At 56.0% G+C, this 14,002-nt stretch overlaps 1 protein-coding gene across 1 annotated transcript in view; it reads left to right on the plus strand.

The window, feature by feature from the left end:
• The window catches only part of SIM2 (SIM bHLH transcription factor 2), a 40,036-nt gene that overhangs the window by 8,557 nt on the left and 17,477 nt on the right, over window positions 1–14,002 (plus strand). Inside the window, exons 2-6 of the mRNA XM_028504826.2 lie at window positions 476–558; window positions 3,624–3,713; window positions 10,512–10,620; window positions 11,573–11,658; window positions 13,766–13,965. Of these exons, the coding sequence (XP_028360627.1) occupies window positions 476–558; window positions 3,624–3,713; window positions 10,512–10,620; window positions 11,573–11,658; window positions 13,766–13,965 (568 nt within the window). The remainder of the gene's footprint in view (window positions 1–475; window positions 559–3,623; window positions 3,714–10,511; window positions 10,621–11,572; window positions 11,659–13,765; window positions 13,966–14,002) is intronic.

The raw sequence follows: 14,002 nt of genomic DNA on the forward strand, positions 1-14,002 counted from the left end.
TGCCTCCTGGACGCGAGGATTTGGGTCTGGGCCTCTGTGTCTTTGGGAAAACGCACAGTTGCCGGCAGCGCGGGGAAGGGAGGGGGGCGTTCTCGGGGGAATGTTTACGGGCCAAATCGGTATCCCCGAGCGGCTGCGAGGACGGCCGGTTTCAACAGAGTAGATTAGATTACTCTGCGGCATCGCAAATAATGAAACGGCAGTTTCAGAGCCGTGAGCACGCGGGCAACCCACCCCAGCTTCGGGCCTGGCGGGCTCCGCGTGCCCTGCAGCTCGGGGAACCTAGACTCGGTGGGAATTCCAGCCCTGGCCTTTGCCTTTTTAATCCAGGGCAAAGGGGTCGCTGGGGCTTGGGGGCGGGGGCGGCCCAGGTGCTGGGTGTGGGGGTTTCACCCGCCCTGCTGTGCTCATCGCTGGCGCCCGGCTCTGGCTGGCACTGCCGCTGACCGATTTGCTTCTTTCCCCCCCTGCCCAGGTCTCGGAGACGCCTGGGGACAGCCGAGCCGCGCCGGGCCTCTGGACAGTGTCGCCAAGGAGCTGGGGTCGCACCTGCTGCAGGTAGGAGGCCGGCAGCCCTGGGCTGTGCCTGACACCCGGGTCTTGAGGTGTCCCTCCCCACACAGCACTGGGTGGATCCGCCGGCCGCCGCCACCAGGCTGTGGCTTCCGCCCTGAGACGGGGCCCAGACTGGGGGAACGCGGTTTCCTTCCTTGCCCGCAGCCCCCACCCCCTCCTAGGTCTGAACCCGTATGGACTCGGCTCAGCCAGAGCCACCCCGTTTGGACCCACCACGCCTGCTTTGCCCCTTGCTGTCCTCCCGGGACTGTAGCCCACCAGACCGAGGCCAGTAAGGCGGCCCCGGGCGTGGTTAAGTTCTTGCCAGCCCTGACTGCCCCCGGCAGACTTGGTGTGCAGCGCGTGCTCTGTGCCAGGCGCTGGGGCCGGAGAAGGAGCGAGCCCAGGGCGCTCGGAGCGCCTGATACTCGCGTGTGTGTGTTTGGGAGCGTCGCAGCAAAGGAGAGACCGCATCACCGACACAATAGGAGCAGCTGGCATTTATTAAGAGTTTACTGCGGGCCAGATTCTGTTCTAAATCTCACTATATCATCTGGCTTCCACCACCCACCCAGAAGGCACTCTATTCTTAACCCCCTTTTCCTTTCCTTGAGGAGAAAGTTGGGGGCACAGAGAGGTGAAGCAACATGCCTGAGGTCACACAGCAAGTGGCAGAGCCCTGTTTCACCGAAGGGCCCAGTTCTTGAGTCTTGGGCCCAGGACCTGGTGCGGCCTCTTGGGGTCGCCTGGCTTGCCGAGGCAGCCCTTGCTTGGTCTGTGGCAGCCCTTGCTTGGGCGCTTAGCGCCCCCAGCCTGGAGCCACTCAGTGGTCCGTTGTTAAAGCACCCCTGACCTCCGATTGCCCTCCCAACCCCCCAACCCCTCTGCAGACTCTGGGGTGTGGGCAGCCGCTGCGTGCACGGCCCTCCAGTTCCAGGGCCAATTCCAAGTTGGCGGCTGGCGCTCGGTGGGGACAGCAGTGCCCCGTGTCTCAGAGTCTTTCAAATGCCCTTCACAGAGCCCTATCAACGACCCGATTCATTCCCCCCTCCGTCATTTGTCTCTGCCACGGAAAAATGCCTACCGAGGGCAACTTTGCATTTCCTTCTTCTATTTTGTGTTTTCTTTAAAAGGAAAAAAAAAAAAAAGTTGGCGGCCGGTCGCAGAGGCCTGGGTCAGAGTCAGCCCCGAGCGCCGCGTTTTGAAAAAGCAGATCTTTTTTTTTTTTTTTTTAAACCCTTTTGCCCCAAATGTCCTCGTGTGATTTATTTTTTAAAAAATGCACGCTCTGTGGAAGAGCAGATTCGGGGAATATTTGAAACCTGAAGCTTTTGCAACAGAAAAGCGCACCGTGAGGCGGCCGGGCGGGGAATGGTGCTCCTGGAGTCCCTCCCTCCCTCCCTCCCTCCCTCCGGGCGCCCCTCGCCACCCCCGCCCGGGCTCACCTCCGGTTCGGAGCGCGGGATTTTGCATGTTCAGTACTCCTCCATATTAGAAGTGACACTAATGTCGGGGACAACTAAGTGCCGCTTAAAACCTGGCGGCAAAGCCCGCGTCCTCAGGTTCCTGTGCCTGAAGTTTCCTTAATGAGTTCCGCAGCGGCGTGGGCCAGCGCCTTTGCAGTCAGCACAGGCGAGCGAGCAACGTCTGAGGCTGTGAACCCGTACCCACCGTTTTCCACTAAGGATATTATTTTTAGCTACTGCTGGCAACTTTCAGAATTTGATTATGATAATTTTTTCCCCCTTTTACGCATATGGCTCACCGGCAGAGACCATGTTGTTAAATGTATCTCTTTAAGGATCTTGGGGTTCAGCAAGGATGTGGAACGTGCCAAGGTTTATCACTTTAGAAAGTGCTGTGTAGTTTATACTTTGGAAACGGAGTTTAGCTGGGAAAATATTCTGGAGCCGGAGTCACCAACGAGGAAGTGAGGCTCCTGATCAAGATGTTGGTTTCCACCTCAGGGGAGGGGAAGGTAATGGTAGTTGAGCTGGCAAAGAATTTTTGCAGCAAAACTCTATTTGAGCAAAGTCGAATGTAACATCTTTTATGTTTCGTTTCTGCTACATTCTTGTTAGGCCCCCCCTCCAAAGAGGGGGTGGGTTTAGAAAAACCAAAGGTAATCTGGTTTCAATTACATGCTGTAAAAGTAGAATTTGTGGCCAGAAATTAATTTGGAATATTTTTTATGGGGGCAGCATTGCGCGTTGTATAGATCTTTCACCGATTTTATTGCTTTTCATTGGTTCTGGATCTAAAATATGAATGGGTAAATAAAATACGGTTCCCTTTCTCGAAAATAATCCAGCCTTTTGATCCTTGCCACACATAAATATATTCAGTACCTTTTTATTTGTTTTAATTACCTCTCATAATTTTACCTTACTTTTCTGAGGGCTAGCCAAGTTCGGCAAATCAGAATATCATGTAGGTGGTTTTAATTTTTCAGAAATTGATACTCTTTCTTTTTGAATTTTGCAAAGGTTATTCGAAATAATTAATTCTGTAGACGTGGTCTGTTCAAATAACCCGGTATTTTCTTTTCTGGGGAGTGGTAGTGTTCGGAATTTATTATTCAAACGGCACTTAGGGGTAACTAGAAAATTGAGGCAAATAAAGCGTGTGTCCTAGTGGTATAAACACTGCCAGTTATGACATAAAGTGGCCTGGACAGCGGCAGATTGTCCCCTAAGTACCATAGAACTCCGGATTTGTGCTAAGTGCTAAAATAACCCCAAACAATAAAGCCCCTACATTTCAACTGGGTATGATAGGAATTCTCCAATGTTTTGCATGATTTTTGTGATGTGCATGTAAGACTGTTTTTTACAGTGCTTTAAAAGCATTAAAAAGCCTGGCGAGTGGTGTAACTTACAATCCTTATGGCACCCCGGCTCTGGGAGGGAGTTTTTTTGTTGTTGTTTGTTTGTTTTTTTGCATTTGACAAATATGTGTCGGTGATGATATTTTATGCAATCCTCCCTCCCAGCCAGAGAGCACAGTTGTTAGAGTTGACTCGAATGTGTAACTATTATCTCTTACCCTGGCACGTTTTTCTTTTCCAGACTTTGGACGGATTTGTTTTTGTGGTAGCATCCGATGGCAAAATCATGTACATATCGGAAACAGCTTCCGTACATCTCGGCTTGTCCCAGGTAGGTAGCACCTCATCATTTCACGTGCAGCTCAAATGGGACGGCGTGCTGGCGGACCTGGGCAGCCCTGCCCAGCCCGAACACGAGGATGTTCATGCAACTGCTTTCGTGTAGGAGCAGAATCCAAAATTGCAAAACCCTCCTCTGCAGGCCATCCCTCGGGGGGGTCTGCTTCCTCGGATCACGTTTCACGTCTTTTACTCTCTTTTTCCTTTGGGGTTAATGACCAGTGTGTCTCTGCGACGGCCAGCCTCGTTCTGAGGCTCCTTCAACAGCCCCGGCCTCGGCTTCTCCAGTGAGACCCTCTGTCACCAAGCAGAGCGTCACAAAGGCGGACTTTTCCGTCCGCCCTGGATGGCCCTGCCCGGGGTGTCGTGAGTGGCCGTGAAAGCGAGAGGGAAGCCGGTGGCAAATGTGGACTGGATGCAGAGTGTGCTTTGGGGGGAGAGAAGGAGGGGGGGACGTCGCAGATTTATGAGTGTTCACATGGAATTCAGGGTAATTTTTCCTGAGTTTTTCCAGTTCAGTGGTCGTTTCAGTAAAGCATTTTATACGCTTGTGATAGAAACTCATAAAACGCAGTTTACTACTGTTTTGCACAGCAAGGTCCTGGTTTCTTTAGAACGTATAAATATTACTGATTTTTCTGGAACCACTTTCTGAAAGGGAGCGCATCCCCTGGAGGAAAGAGTTGCACTCAGCTTTATGTATCCCTGTCCAGCCGGGGGTTTGGTGGAGAATCTGGCTTCAGTGGCGGGGGAGGGGGGTGGGGGTGGTGGTGGTAGTTGCGGTGCAGCAGCCGGTGGGTCTCCGGGTAGGGGGAGCCTGATCGTTGCCATTCATATCTCTGATTTAACAGGTGTGGCACGTGGTTCCGAGAGGCACATTTCTGTACGAGGAGGGACTAAATGTGTCTTTACGCTGTGAATGATCAGAGCGCTCTTTTCCATCGCGCTAGAATTAATCAGACACGGGAAATGGGCCCCCGGGAGGCCGGTGAATGGTCCGCATGCACCGGCCTCTTTGTGTAGTTAAGCCAAAGGAAAACACGCCGGCTGAAGTGGCTGGGGGTTCTTCTCATTGAGAAGCAAAGGCGCCAGTTTGGAAATGAGCATCTGGTGTGTTCCTTCCCCTCTCCTGCCTGGACGTGGGTGAAACTGGTTGTGCCGTCCCCCCCCCCCCGCCCCCCCCCCTGTGCCTGGGGGTTTCTTACGCAAAGTCCTCTAAGGCGAATCTCGTATTTGAATTGTTGGGTGTTTCCTTTTCTCCTCCTCTTTTCTTCTTTACGAAACCAGGTCTCCCAGGTAAGACTCTCGGAGGCTCGGTTCTTAGGCCCCCGTGACTGACAGCGGCGATGCACTTGTAACGTTGAAAATATGGTTGGGAGCATGACGTGGACTAGTTTTTTTTTTTTTTGTATTTTGCAAAGTAATTTTTCTCTGAATTTTTACCTTGCCCTATGTAGGGTTACTTAGAACCCTTTCGTTGTACCCATCCTGGTTTCTACTCCTGGCTTGGTTTTTGGCTGATAAACCTTAATCAGCTTACTTAACTCTTTCAGTCAAGATTTATAAAGTCTTTGTTTAGTTCTATAATAATGTCACAAACAAGACGAACATTTCACATGTTTTTTAAATGAGGGGTCAAGCCCTGACCGGTGTGGCTCGGTGGGTTGAAGGTCATCCCTCAAGGTGAAGGGTCACCAGTTCGATTCCCGGTCAGGACAGATGCAGCCAATCGATGTTTCTTTCCCTCCCCTCTCCTCTCTCTAAAAATAAACAACATCTTTTGGAAAAAGAAAACAGCTGGTCACACATACGTCAGAACTGGTAAAGTTACTGTTATGGAATATTACATTTAGATCTGAGCTTCCTAGCAGTCAAAGCAAAGAGTGAAATGCATTTAGTTAGTGGTTTTTGTTGTCTGATCGGGCAGGTATCTAACCTCCCTGAACGATAACTTAAGACAACAATTCCCGACACACCCATCTTTCAGGACTGCGGTAGGAAACAAAGCCAAGCGCCCACTGTACATGACTCCCAGACTCTAGGGAACCACACAGAAGCCGGGCAGGGTCACTGCCTCATGAGTACCGCACCTCAGGTAGCACAGAACTTGCTCCAGATCGCACCCTTTGAGGGGCACACCCTTTGAGGGGCACCCCCGGGCCACTAGGCACCCGGAATGTCCTGGCACAACCACACGGGAGGCCCCGTGCCCAGGCCAGCGCACTCCAGTCCGGGCACGCTGCTGCGCTTCACACCCGCACCTCTCTCTCTCTCTCTCTCTCTCTGTCATTTTTTTCTTTCATTAAAAATGACCAAAGTATTGGAGAGGTGGCAGATATGCCTCCTGTTCACGGTGACCCCCCACAAAAGGACATCCCGGCAGAATCACAATGAAAATTGCACTTACTTTTGATCAAAATGCAGAAATAACAGTTCACACTATAATTTTAAAAGGGGAGGGTGTTAGCCACTCCCATTCTCCCAGAAAGTTACAGAGATGCCTTTGGTCTCTTTGTTTTGGGAGAAGTGTCCATTTTAAAAGAAAAAAAGGTACATCAAACTGTGCAGGACAATGGAGTGCTTTTTCCTGATCTCTGGGCAGGGCCCTGTTAGTATCCGTCTGCAGCTACGAAAACTCGCCAGTGCAGAAGCATGCCTGGCGTCTGGGGAGTGTTTCGCGGTGAACTGTTTAAATAAGCAACAACAAACATTTCCCCTCAAATCCGCCTCCTGTTCCAGATTGGCCCTGCAGAAGGAAAGCTAGGCGGAATCACAATTGTGTGTTTTTCTCTGTCTTCTTCACTTAAGTAGTAAAATAAAGTTTTGAGGAGGATGTCAAACACCCAACTTCTCTTTTTTAAAAAAAATTTTTTTTGCTCTTAGATTATTTTGTTAGGAGGGAAGAAGTCAGGCACATATATCAGATACGACAGCTTTATTAAAATAGGCTTGAAGATTTTTTTTAAATCACCAGAGATAAAAAATGTTAATAAACTTTTGCCCAGTCGTCTAAGAATAACCTTGAAACAGGTTTCCTGATGAATAGCAATAGTAGCAATTGCTTACATCTACACAGTGACCTTCTGTGCTCTAAGAACTTTCAATTACTCCAAATGACATTATCTCATTAAATAATGGCATCTTTCACATTAATTCAGGGTTAAACTCTGTGTTAGCAGCTCCCAGGGAACCTAAGCCCCTTCTTGGGTTTGCCATAATTGTGTGAAAATTCATAGCAAACTGGTGTTCTTCTTTTTTTTTTTAACCTGAATTACCTCAACAACCATCAGAATGATCTATCTGAGGGTGTAAAAACAATTGCGTTATAAGCCCGTCTCAACTCAAAGCATTTTATTAAACTTTTTTAAAAAGTTGAGAATAAGAAATCTACTTTATCTGGAGAATTTTTAAAGCCTGTTTTTACTTTTAAATGAGTGAACGCAGCAGCCCTTGCCGTCACATTTTCACACGGAACATGACAAGAGACACCCACCCCATGCAAGTTCCCTCCTCAGCCCGTGTCCCCGGTGCTGGGAGGTGGGGTCAGGCTCCTGGCTCGGAGGTCCCGTTCCGTGGACACACTTAGGTCCTACGTAATAACTCACGCAGACCAATGTACCTGTTCGGAAGAGGCAGATGTAGGGACACCCTCGGTATTCATGCAGGTTTGGTAAATGGTCTAATTCCATGGTTTGGGGGTTACCATGATTAAGTTATATTTGAAGAAGGGAAAGAAAGCTTTGTTTCCCTGCTGTGTATGACCTCAATCATTTTTAAGTGTCCATGTGGTTTAAATTTCCTTACTGAAGTTGCGCCCACAGTGTGAGGCATCGAGGTAACTAATACGCACTTTCAGATACATATCGATACGTACGAAGGAGCCTGTTTCACGAGACGCGGAGAGGAAATGGAATGCTGGAGACTGCAGCCGGAAGCACAGCCGTAAAAGTAGCCCCGGCATCGTCTGGGGCCATAAGACCTAATCCTTTCACTTTTGAAATAAAGGGAAAGGACAGCGTTTTATGTTTGTTGACATAGCTCGAACCCTGAAACCCAAACCGTCTTATTTGGAAATGCTCAATTTGCCATAGTCAGCAGAACACCCCGCACACAGCAGAGCACGTTTGCAGAGGAGCGAGCGCTCAGGGCGCGCTCCCTGCCGCCCCAGAATGTATCCATTTAGGGCTCTATTTATCCTGTGTAGTTTTCTTGGCAGGAAGGAAAGCTATTCAGCAAAACATAAAAAAAGCTCTTAGTAGGAAAGCAATTCATTTTGTCGTTACCAGGGTTTTACCAATGCGAAAATATCACATGGAGGGTCTGTTTTAATAAGGCTGATGTATGAGACCTGGAGAGTTTTATAGCGGCGACCATAATTTTTTTTTGTTTTGTTTTTGGAGGTAGTCACGTTTCTCCCAGCATTCACCAGCGGGGACAGATATGTAAATACAGGAAACAGCCTGTCGGCCTGATCTGGAGTCAAGGCCGGCCCCCTTTTATCATTCCCCAATTTGTTTTTTGGAAACATTTCCGTTAGCTGAAGACGGCTTTACCTCCTCAACGGCCTTTGCGTTTCGTGACGGACCCGAGTGTTCAGAAGAGCAAGCCTTTACCTCCCGGGCCCTCGCCCTCCCCATCCCCCTGCCCCACGCCCAGCAGGAACCTCTGGGGTTCAAGGGTTGTGAAGTCCCCGTGAGCGCAGACGCAGGCCTTTTCTGCGAGTCTTCAGAAAACTCGCGTCTCGGAAGAGACATCCGCTACTCTGGTCTGAGCAAGAACTTGGAGCAAACCAGAACGATCACTCCCCACCCCCCCCCCCAAAAAAAACCGAAGGTAGGGGAGACATGATAGGCCAATCCCCCAAGATTCCATTTGCTTATATATATATATTTTTCAGTTTTAAAATAAGTCATGGAAGTCGGAGATCGATTTCAGAAATCCCTCCCTCATTGACCAGCCTTGACCCTGGTCCCCTGCCATCTGTGTGACTGCCCCCAGGAGCAGGGGCGCTGTCCCGTCCGGAAGGGCTGGCGGAAATGGGGCCGGTTTACGTAAACGTGGGGCCTAAGAGAAGGACGGGACAGAAGAACGTTTCGTTTCCATCACTTACACTTTCGATGACGTCATGTAGGTCATGTAGCAACGTTGTATCCAGGCTCCTGGCCACCGCTGGGCTGGGTCCGCGGGGGCGTCAGGCCTGGGGGGCGGAGCGGAGGAGCATGTCCGCAGGAGGCGTCTCTGGTCGCTCCTTGCAGGACACTCTGTGAGGAATGTGGAGAGTACGGCCGGGGACAGCGTGTGGGGGGCCAGCTTACCTAGCAGGCCGGACGCGTCATTTGTTCTGAATAAAAAGGCCACTCGCGCTTGTTAATAACTTGGAGGGCCTGACTCCGAGGGGCGGGGTAGCTGGGCCCCCAGCGGAGCGGCACCGGCCTCTTCACTGGCACTGGTTCAGAGTGGTGGGGACACTCTCCATCTGCCCTGTGGGCCCGGTGGCCCGGTGGCGTGAGGCGGCGGCACAGTCAGGGCTGCCGTGTGGCAGGAGATGACGTCTTCTCCACTCCGATGGAGGGCGGCGAGGCTCCCAGCAGGTCGCGCGGCACGCACGGCGGCACACCTGAAAATACCTGCTGAGGGGGTGGCCAGGCACAAGGCGCTCGCCGGCCTGCCTCTGCTTGACTTGCCTCCTGCCCCCCTCCCCACCAGGAGCAGGGCTCGGAGAGAGTTCCGCAGACGCACCCAGGGGCCCCTGCCACCCTAAGGCCGAGTCCCTGGCTTTTGGGGGTTCCTCCTGGCTGCCCTGGGGGCCCCTGATCAACACTGGGTGCCCGGGCTCACCTCTGCTGTAGGGCCTGCCCACCTCTGCTCAGAAGGCCGCTCTGGCGGCGGTGGCTTCTAGAATATCGTTTGCCGCCGCCCACCTCGTGGTGGGTGAGGGGACCTGGCCCTGAGGCCCCTGGCCAGGCCGTCACGGCTCGTGCGTTTGGGAGGACACAGAGAACTCCGAGAGTCAGGGGCTGGATCACGGGGACTGTGGTGTGAAGACCCCGACGACCACCTTCCCATGGAGCCCCCCCTCCCCCGCCGAGCAGGGGCCCGTCCGGTGTGGACGTGGACTCTAGGGGCCTGTGCTCTGTGGGTGCGTCTGGAAGTAGTCGGTGCGGAGCCTGGGGTCACGTAGCCCCCCGGGGTGGGCAAGCAGCCGCACGCATGGGCGGGGCCTCGGGGTCGGGACCGTTACCGGGGCTGGGAAGTTCAGAGACAGGTTTTTTGGGCGGAGCCTGGGGGCACAGCTGCCCGGAGAAAGGGCCTTTCGGGGTTCACGTCCTCCTCCAGCACGGTGGGGGGGGCGGGGCCCAAGGCTCCTGCCTCTCGGCCTCTGAGTGCACGGAGCTCCCCGGGGACCTCACTGGGGGCAGGCGGCTGGTCCACGGCGGACCAGTGCCCTCAGGAGGCACGGAGCATGGGCTCTGGCCTGTTTTAAGTTGTCTCTCTTCTGGAGGACGCTGAACAGGCCAGCAGGGTCACCCACCTCAGGGCACAGCTTTGTTGTCCTTCACTTTCCAGTTCCTCCTGCTGGGACTGTCCCCACTTTCAGCTCAGCCCACCCTCTCTGGCCTGGTCGGAAAGCGTGGGAGACGTTTCGGAAAGGACCCGTGTCCCTGTGCTTGGAGAGGGTGTGGGCTGTCCCCGGCGGGTGCACACCCGTGACGCAGACCGTGCCCGCCCCCCCGGCCCTCCCCCCGCTGTCCCGGAGGGGACTCTGACTCCGCCCCCCCGCCTGCGGCAGGTGGAGCTCACGGGCAACAGCATTTACGAGTACATCCACCCTTCGGACCACGACGAGATGACGGCTGTCCTTGCGGCCCACCAGCCTCTCCACCACCACCTGCTCCAAGGTACGTATTTCCTCCGGAGGGCAGGAACCAGTGCGAAACCAGGCGATGATGCTCTCGGCTGTGACCCGAGGGTCTCGCTTCCCACGCTGCCCCGCCTGGGCCCACCCAGGGGGGTTGGCGTTTATGCCCAGGTCCTCCAGTACACCACCCCTGGGTGCCCACCAGGCGCTCACGACTGTGACAGGGGCCAGGGAGGGGACAGGGAAAGTGGCCAAAGGCTTCCCCCTGACGTGCCCTTGGTTCCGAGTCTGGGTGGCACGGGCCCAGCCCCGGGCTTCATCCCCAAAGGGCCCAGGGGCCGAACTGGGGCTCGAGAGAGCGGATGGGGAAGGTCACACGCCCCTCCTCCCGTTGGAATTGAGCGTTTCCGGGGGTTCTAGACGGCAGAGGGGGAGCCGTGTCCTCCAGCGACGCTTCGGTGCTTTGAAATTCGGGGGTCCTGGGACCCCGCTCCGGGGCCGCGTTACTGGACGTGCGAACCCAGTAGTGTACTCACGAGCATGTCACCGCCCGTGTCACCGCTGGAACCACGGTTTCCAGCACATTCAAAATATTTCTATCTGCCGCCCCCTGGGAAGTCAGCTGCTTCTGGCCCCCCCTCTCAGACTCCGGTGCCCGAGGTGCTTCTGCTGACACCGGGCCTCTCTGTGGCCGCCACTCGGGGGCCACTGCACGTTCAGTCCACACTGTGGCCCCAGGCTGGCGGCCCCCAAGTTCTTGCTCTGGCCTCGTTTCGGGCTGCCCTCCTCCGGGGCCCGTGGGGGTCTTGCCAGGACGGGGCTGACTGCCCCCTCCCCAGGCCCCGGCCACCAGCGAGTCCCCCTCCCCAGGCTCCGTCCTGGGAAGGGAGGCCCGGCTGCCCGTTCTGGGCCTGAGGGTCTGTCGGGGCTGCCGGGAGGACGCTGGGCAGCATGGCGGGACCGCAGCCGCCTAACCTGGCCCCTGCTTCCAGAGTACGAGATCGAGAGGTCGTTCTTCCTCCGAATGAAGTGTGTGCTGGCGAAGAGGAACGCGGGCCTGACCTGCAGCGGCTACAAGGTACAGGAGCCGTGGCGGCGGGTTGGAGGGCGGCATGGGGGAGGGGGTGGGGCCTTCCCCGTGGCACATGTTGCTTCGCACCCATGAACAGGAAGGCACAGGGGCTCGAACCCTTCCTGCCGCCTGCCGGGGAACTTTCCGGTGACTCGGCTCCTCGGGCAGGTGTGAGGGTCGGCGTCTTGGGAGGACGTTCGTCCAGTGAGACCGGGAGCACAGGTGGTGCAGGGGCCACGCAGGGGGCCTCGGTACCTGCAGGTCCCGCTCTGCACGTGGCTCAGTCTGCCGCCCTCGGGTTAACCCAGAGCCCGTGCTTCGGAGCAGGGTCCCGGGCCTCAGAGGGCGTTCAGAGTGCTGAAACGCCACTCGAGAAAGAGCGTTTGGCCCCATGCGGAGACGAGGACGGGGCTGTGTGCATGACAGCGGTAACGCAGCCCCTTCTGCACTCGAGGCCACGCTTCTGTCTGCGGCGTCGCAGTCCGATGGCACCATGTCAGGGCAGCCTCCCGGGGAGGACGACAATGGGCTCCGGCCCTCAGTCACGGGCACCAGCGGACAAACACAGGGGCGGGCGGGCGGGCGGGCAGGCAGGCGCAGGGGCAGAGCTGGGGCCTCGGAGCCCAGCCCCGGCTCCATCCTGGCCAGCTTCTCTGCCGGACGCGGCGCCTGGCCCCGGCTGACTCCAGCATCTGGGAGTGGCTCATGCAGAGAGCCCCCGTGGGCAGCAATACGGAGCCTCCACATCAGAGTTGGCTGCTCCCAGAGAGGAGGGCAGGTTGGGGGTGTCTGAGCTGATCGCCCCGCTTTGACCCTCCCGGCCCTTCTGCGGGGCTCCAGGCCGATGGCGGTGCTCCTGCACGAGGGTTTAAGTGTCGGGAAAGGTGGGCAGGGTGGGGCGGGGCGAGAGAAAGGGGACGGTCCGGGGAGCCCCGAGACTTGGTGCTCTTTCTGGAACCTGTGCCCCACCTCCTCCCCATCCTGGGGTCTGCCGCCCCCTCCCCTCGGCGGCATCTCCTCAGGCCCCTCCTTGGAGCCCCGCTCCGAGCATTTGCCTCGGACTTGAGCTCACTCTGGTTTCCAGTCTGGAGGGTACGCTTCTTGCTTGCTGCCCCGGACTCTCGGCCTGCGTGGGCCCTGGTGGGGGGACCCCAGCCCCGTCCTGCACCCACAGAGGTTCTCCTGGACACCTGAGTCTCCAATTGTTTCTGCCGCTTGTTAACGGTCGAGTCTGGAGCAGAACACCTCCCCCAGGCTGCCCTCCGCCTCCTCGTCGGTCAACCGGGAGAGTGGAGCGGAAGGACTTAGGATCTGTCCCCCCACCCCTCCGGCTGGGAGGGCTGCGCCTTCTGTAGGAGTCCCTCAGGGGGCCTTTCGGAAAGGGCCCTGGCCACTGCTGTCCCAGGTGACAGCGGGCCTTTCGAGCCTTCCCGACTGTCTCTGGTACAAGTGTCCCCAGAGCGGAGGCTGAGGGCCCCGCCGAGGTCTCTGGGTGCCACATGGAACGCTGGATGCCGTCTCTCGTGTGGTTTTTGGCCGTGGCTCTCGCAGGTGTCCCCCACACGGTCACCCTGGCTGTTGCTCATGACAAGGGGAGACCGCCTTGAATTATCAACAAAATAAAAACATATTGGAAATGAAGCTTTTGTTGGTTCCACTGAAAGAACTCCGAGTTGACGGGGGTGATAAAGCTGGTCAGGCGATACCCGTGTGGCGTTAGTCCCAGGGGAAGAGAAGCGGGGCAGTGGCCGAAGGGGACACGCTGGGACACACGTCAGCTTCCCCAGAACGCCTCTGCGGTGCCACCTCAGGGAAACGGGGCGGTGGGTCGATCGTGTGTCAGTCTGCCCCGCGCCAGAGAGGCCTGACCTGTGAGTTGGGGGAACGGAGTCAGTTAGGGAGGAGGACGGCCCTTGCGCTTTATCGTGGTGCTCTTTCTTAAGGAAGAAGAACAGCTTCGTGTCTCCCGAGCAGCGAATGTGTCGGGCGTTTGGCTGTGCTGCTCCGTGGGGCCGGGCTGGGGGGCAGCCCAGCATGTTGGGGACCCCGGCAGGCCCCCCGGCCGGGACCTGGACCCGCCCACCCCGGCTGACCCCGCCCCCTGTGCCCCCAGGTCATCCACTGCAGCGGCTACTTGAAGATCAGGCAGTACATGCTGGACATGTCCCTGTACGACTCCTGCTACCAGATCGTGGGGCTGGTGGCCGTGGGCCAGTCGCTGCCGCCCAGCGCCATCACCGAGATCAAGCTGCACAGCAACATGTTCATGTTCAGGGCCAGCCTGGACCTGAAGCTGATCTTCCTGGACTCCAGGTGAGCGGCGGCTGCTCCGGAGTGCGGGGCGGGGGGC

This window comes from Phyllostomus discolor, chromosome 2 (assembly GCF_004126475.2).
Source record: "Phyllostomus discolor isolate MPI-MPIP mPhyDis1 chromosome 2, mPhyDis1.pri.v3, whole genome shotgun sequence".
Classification (NCBI taxonomy): Eukaryota; Metazoa; Chordata; class Mammalia; order Chiroptera; family Phyllostomidae; genus Phyllostomus; species Phyllostomus discolor.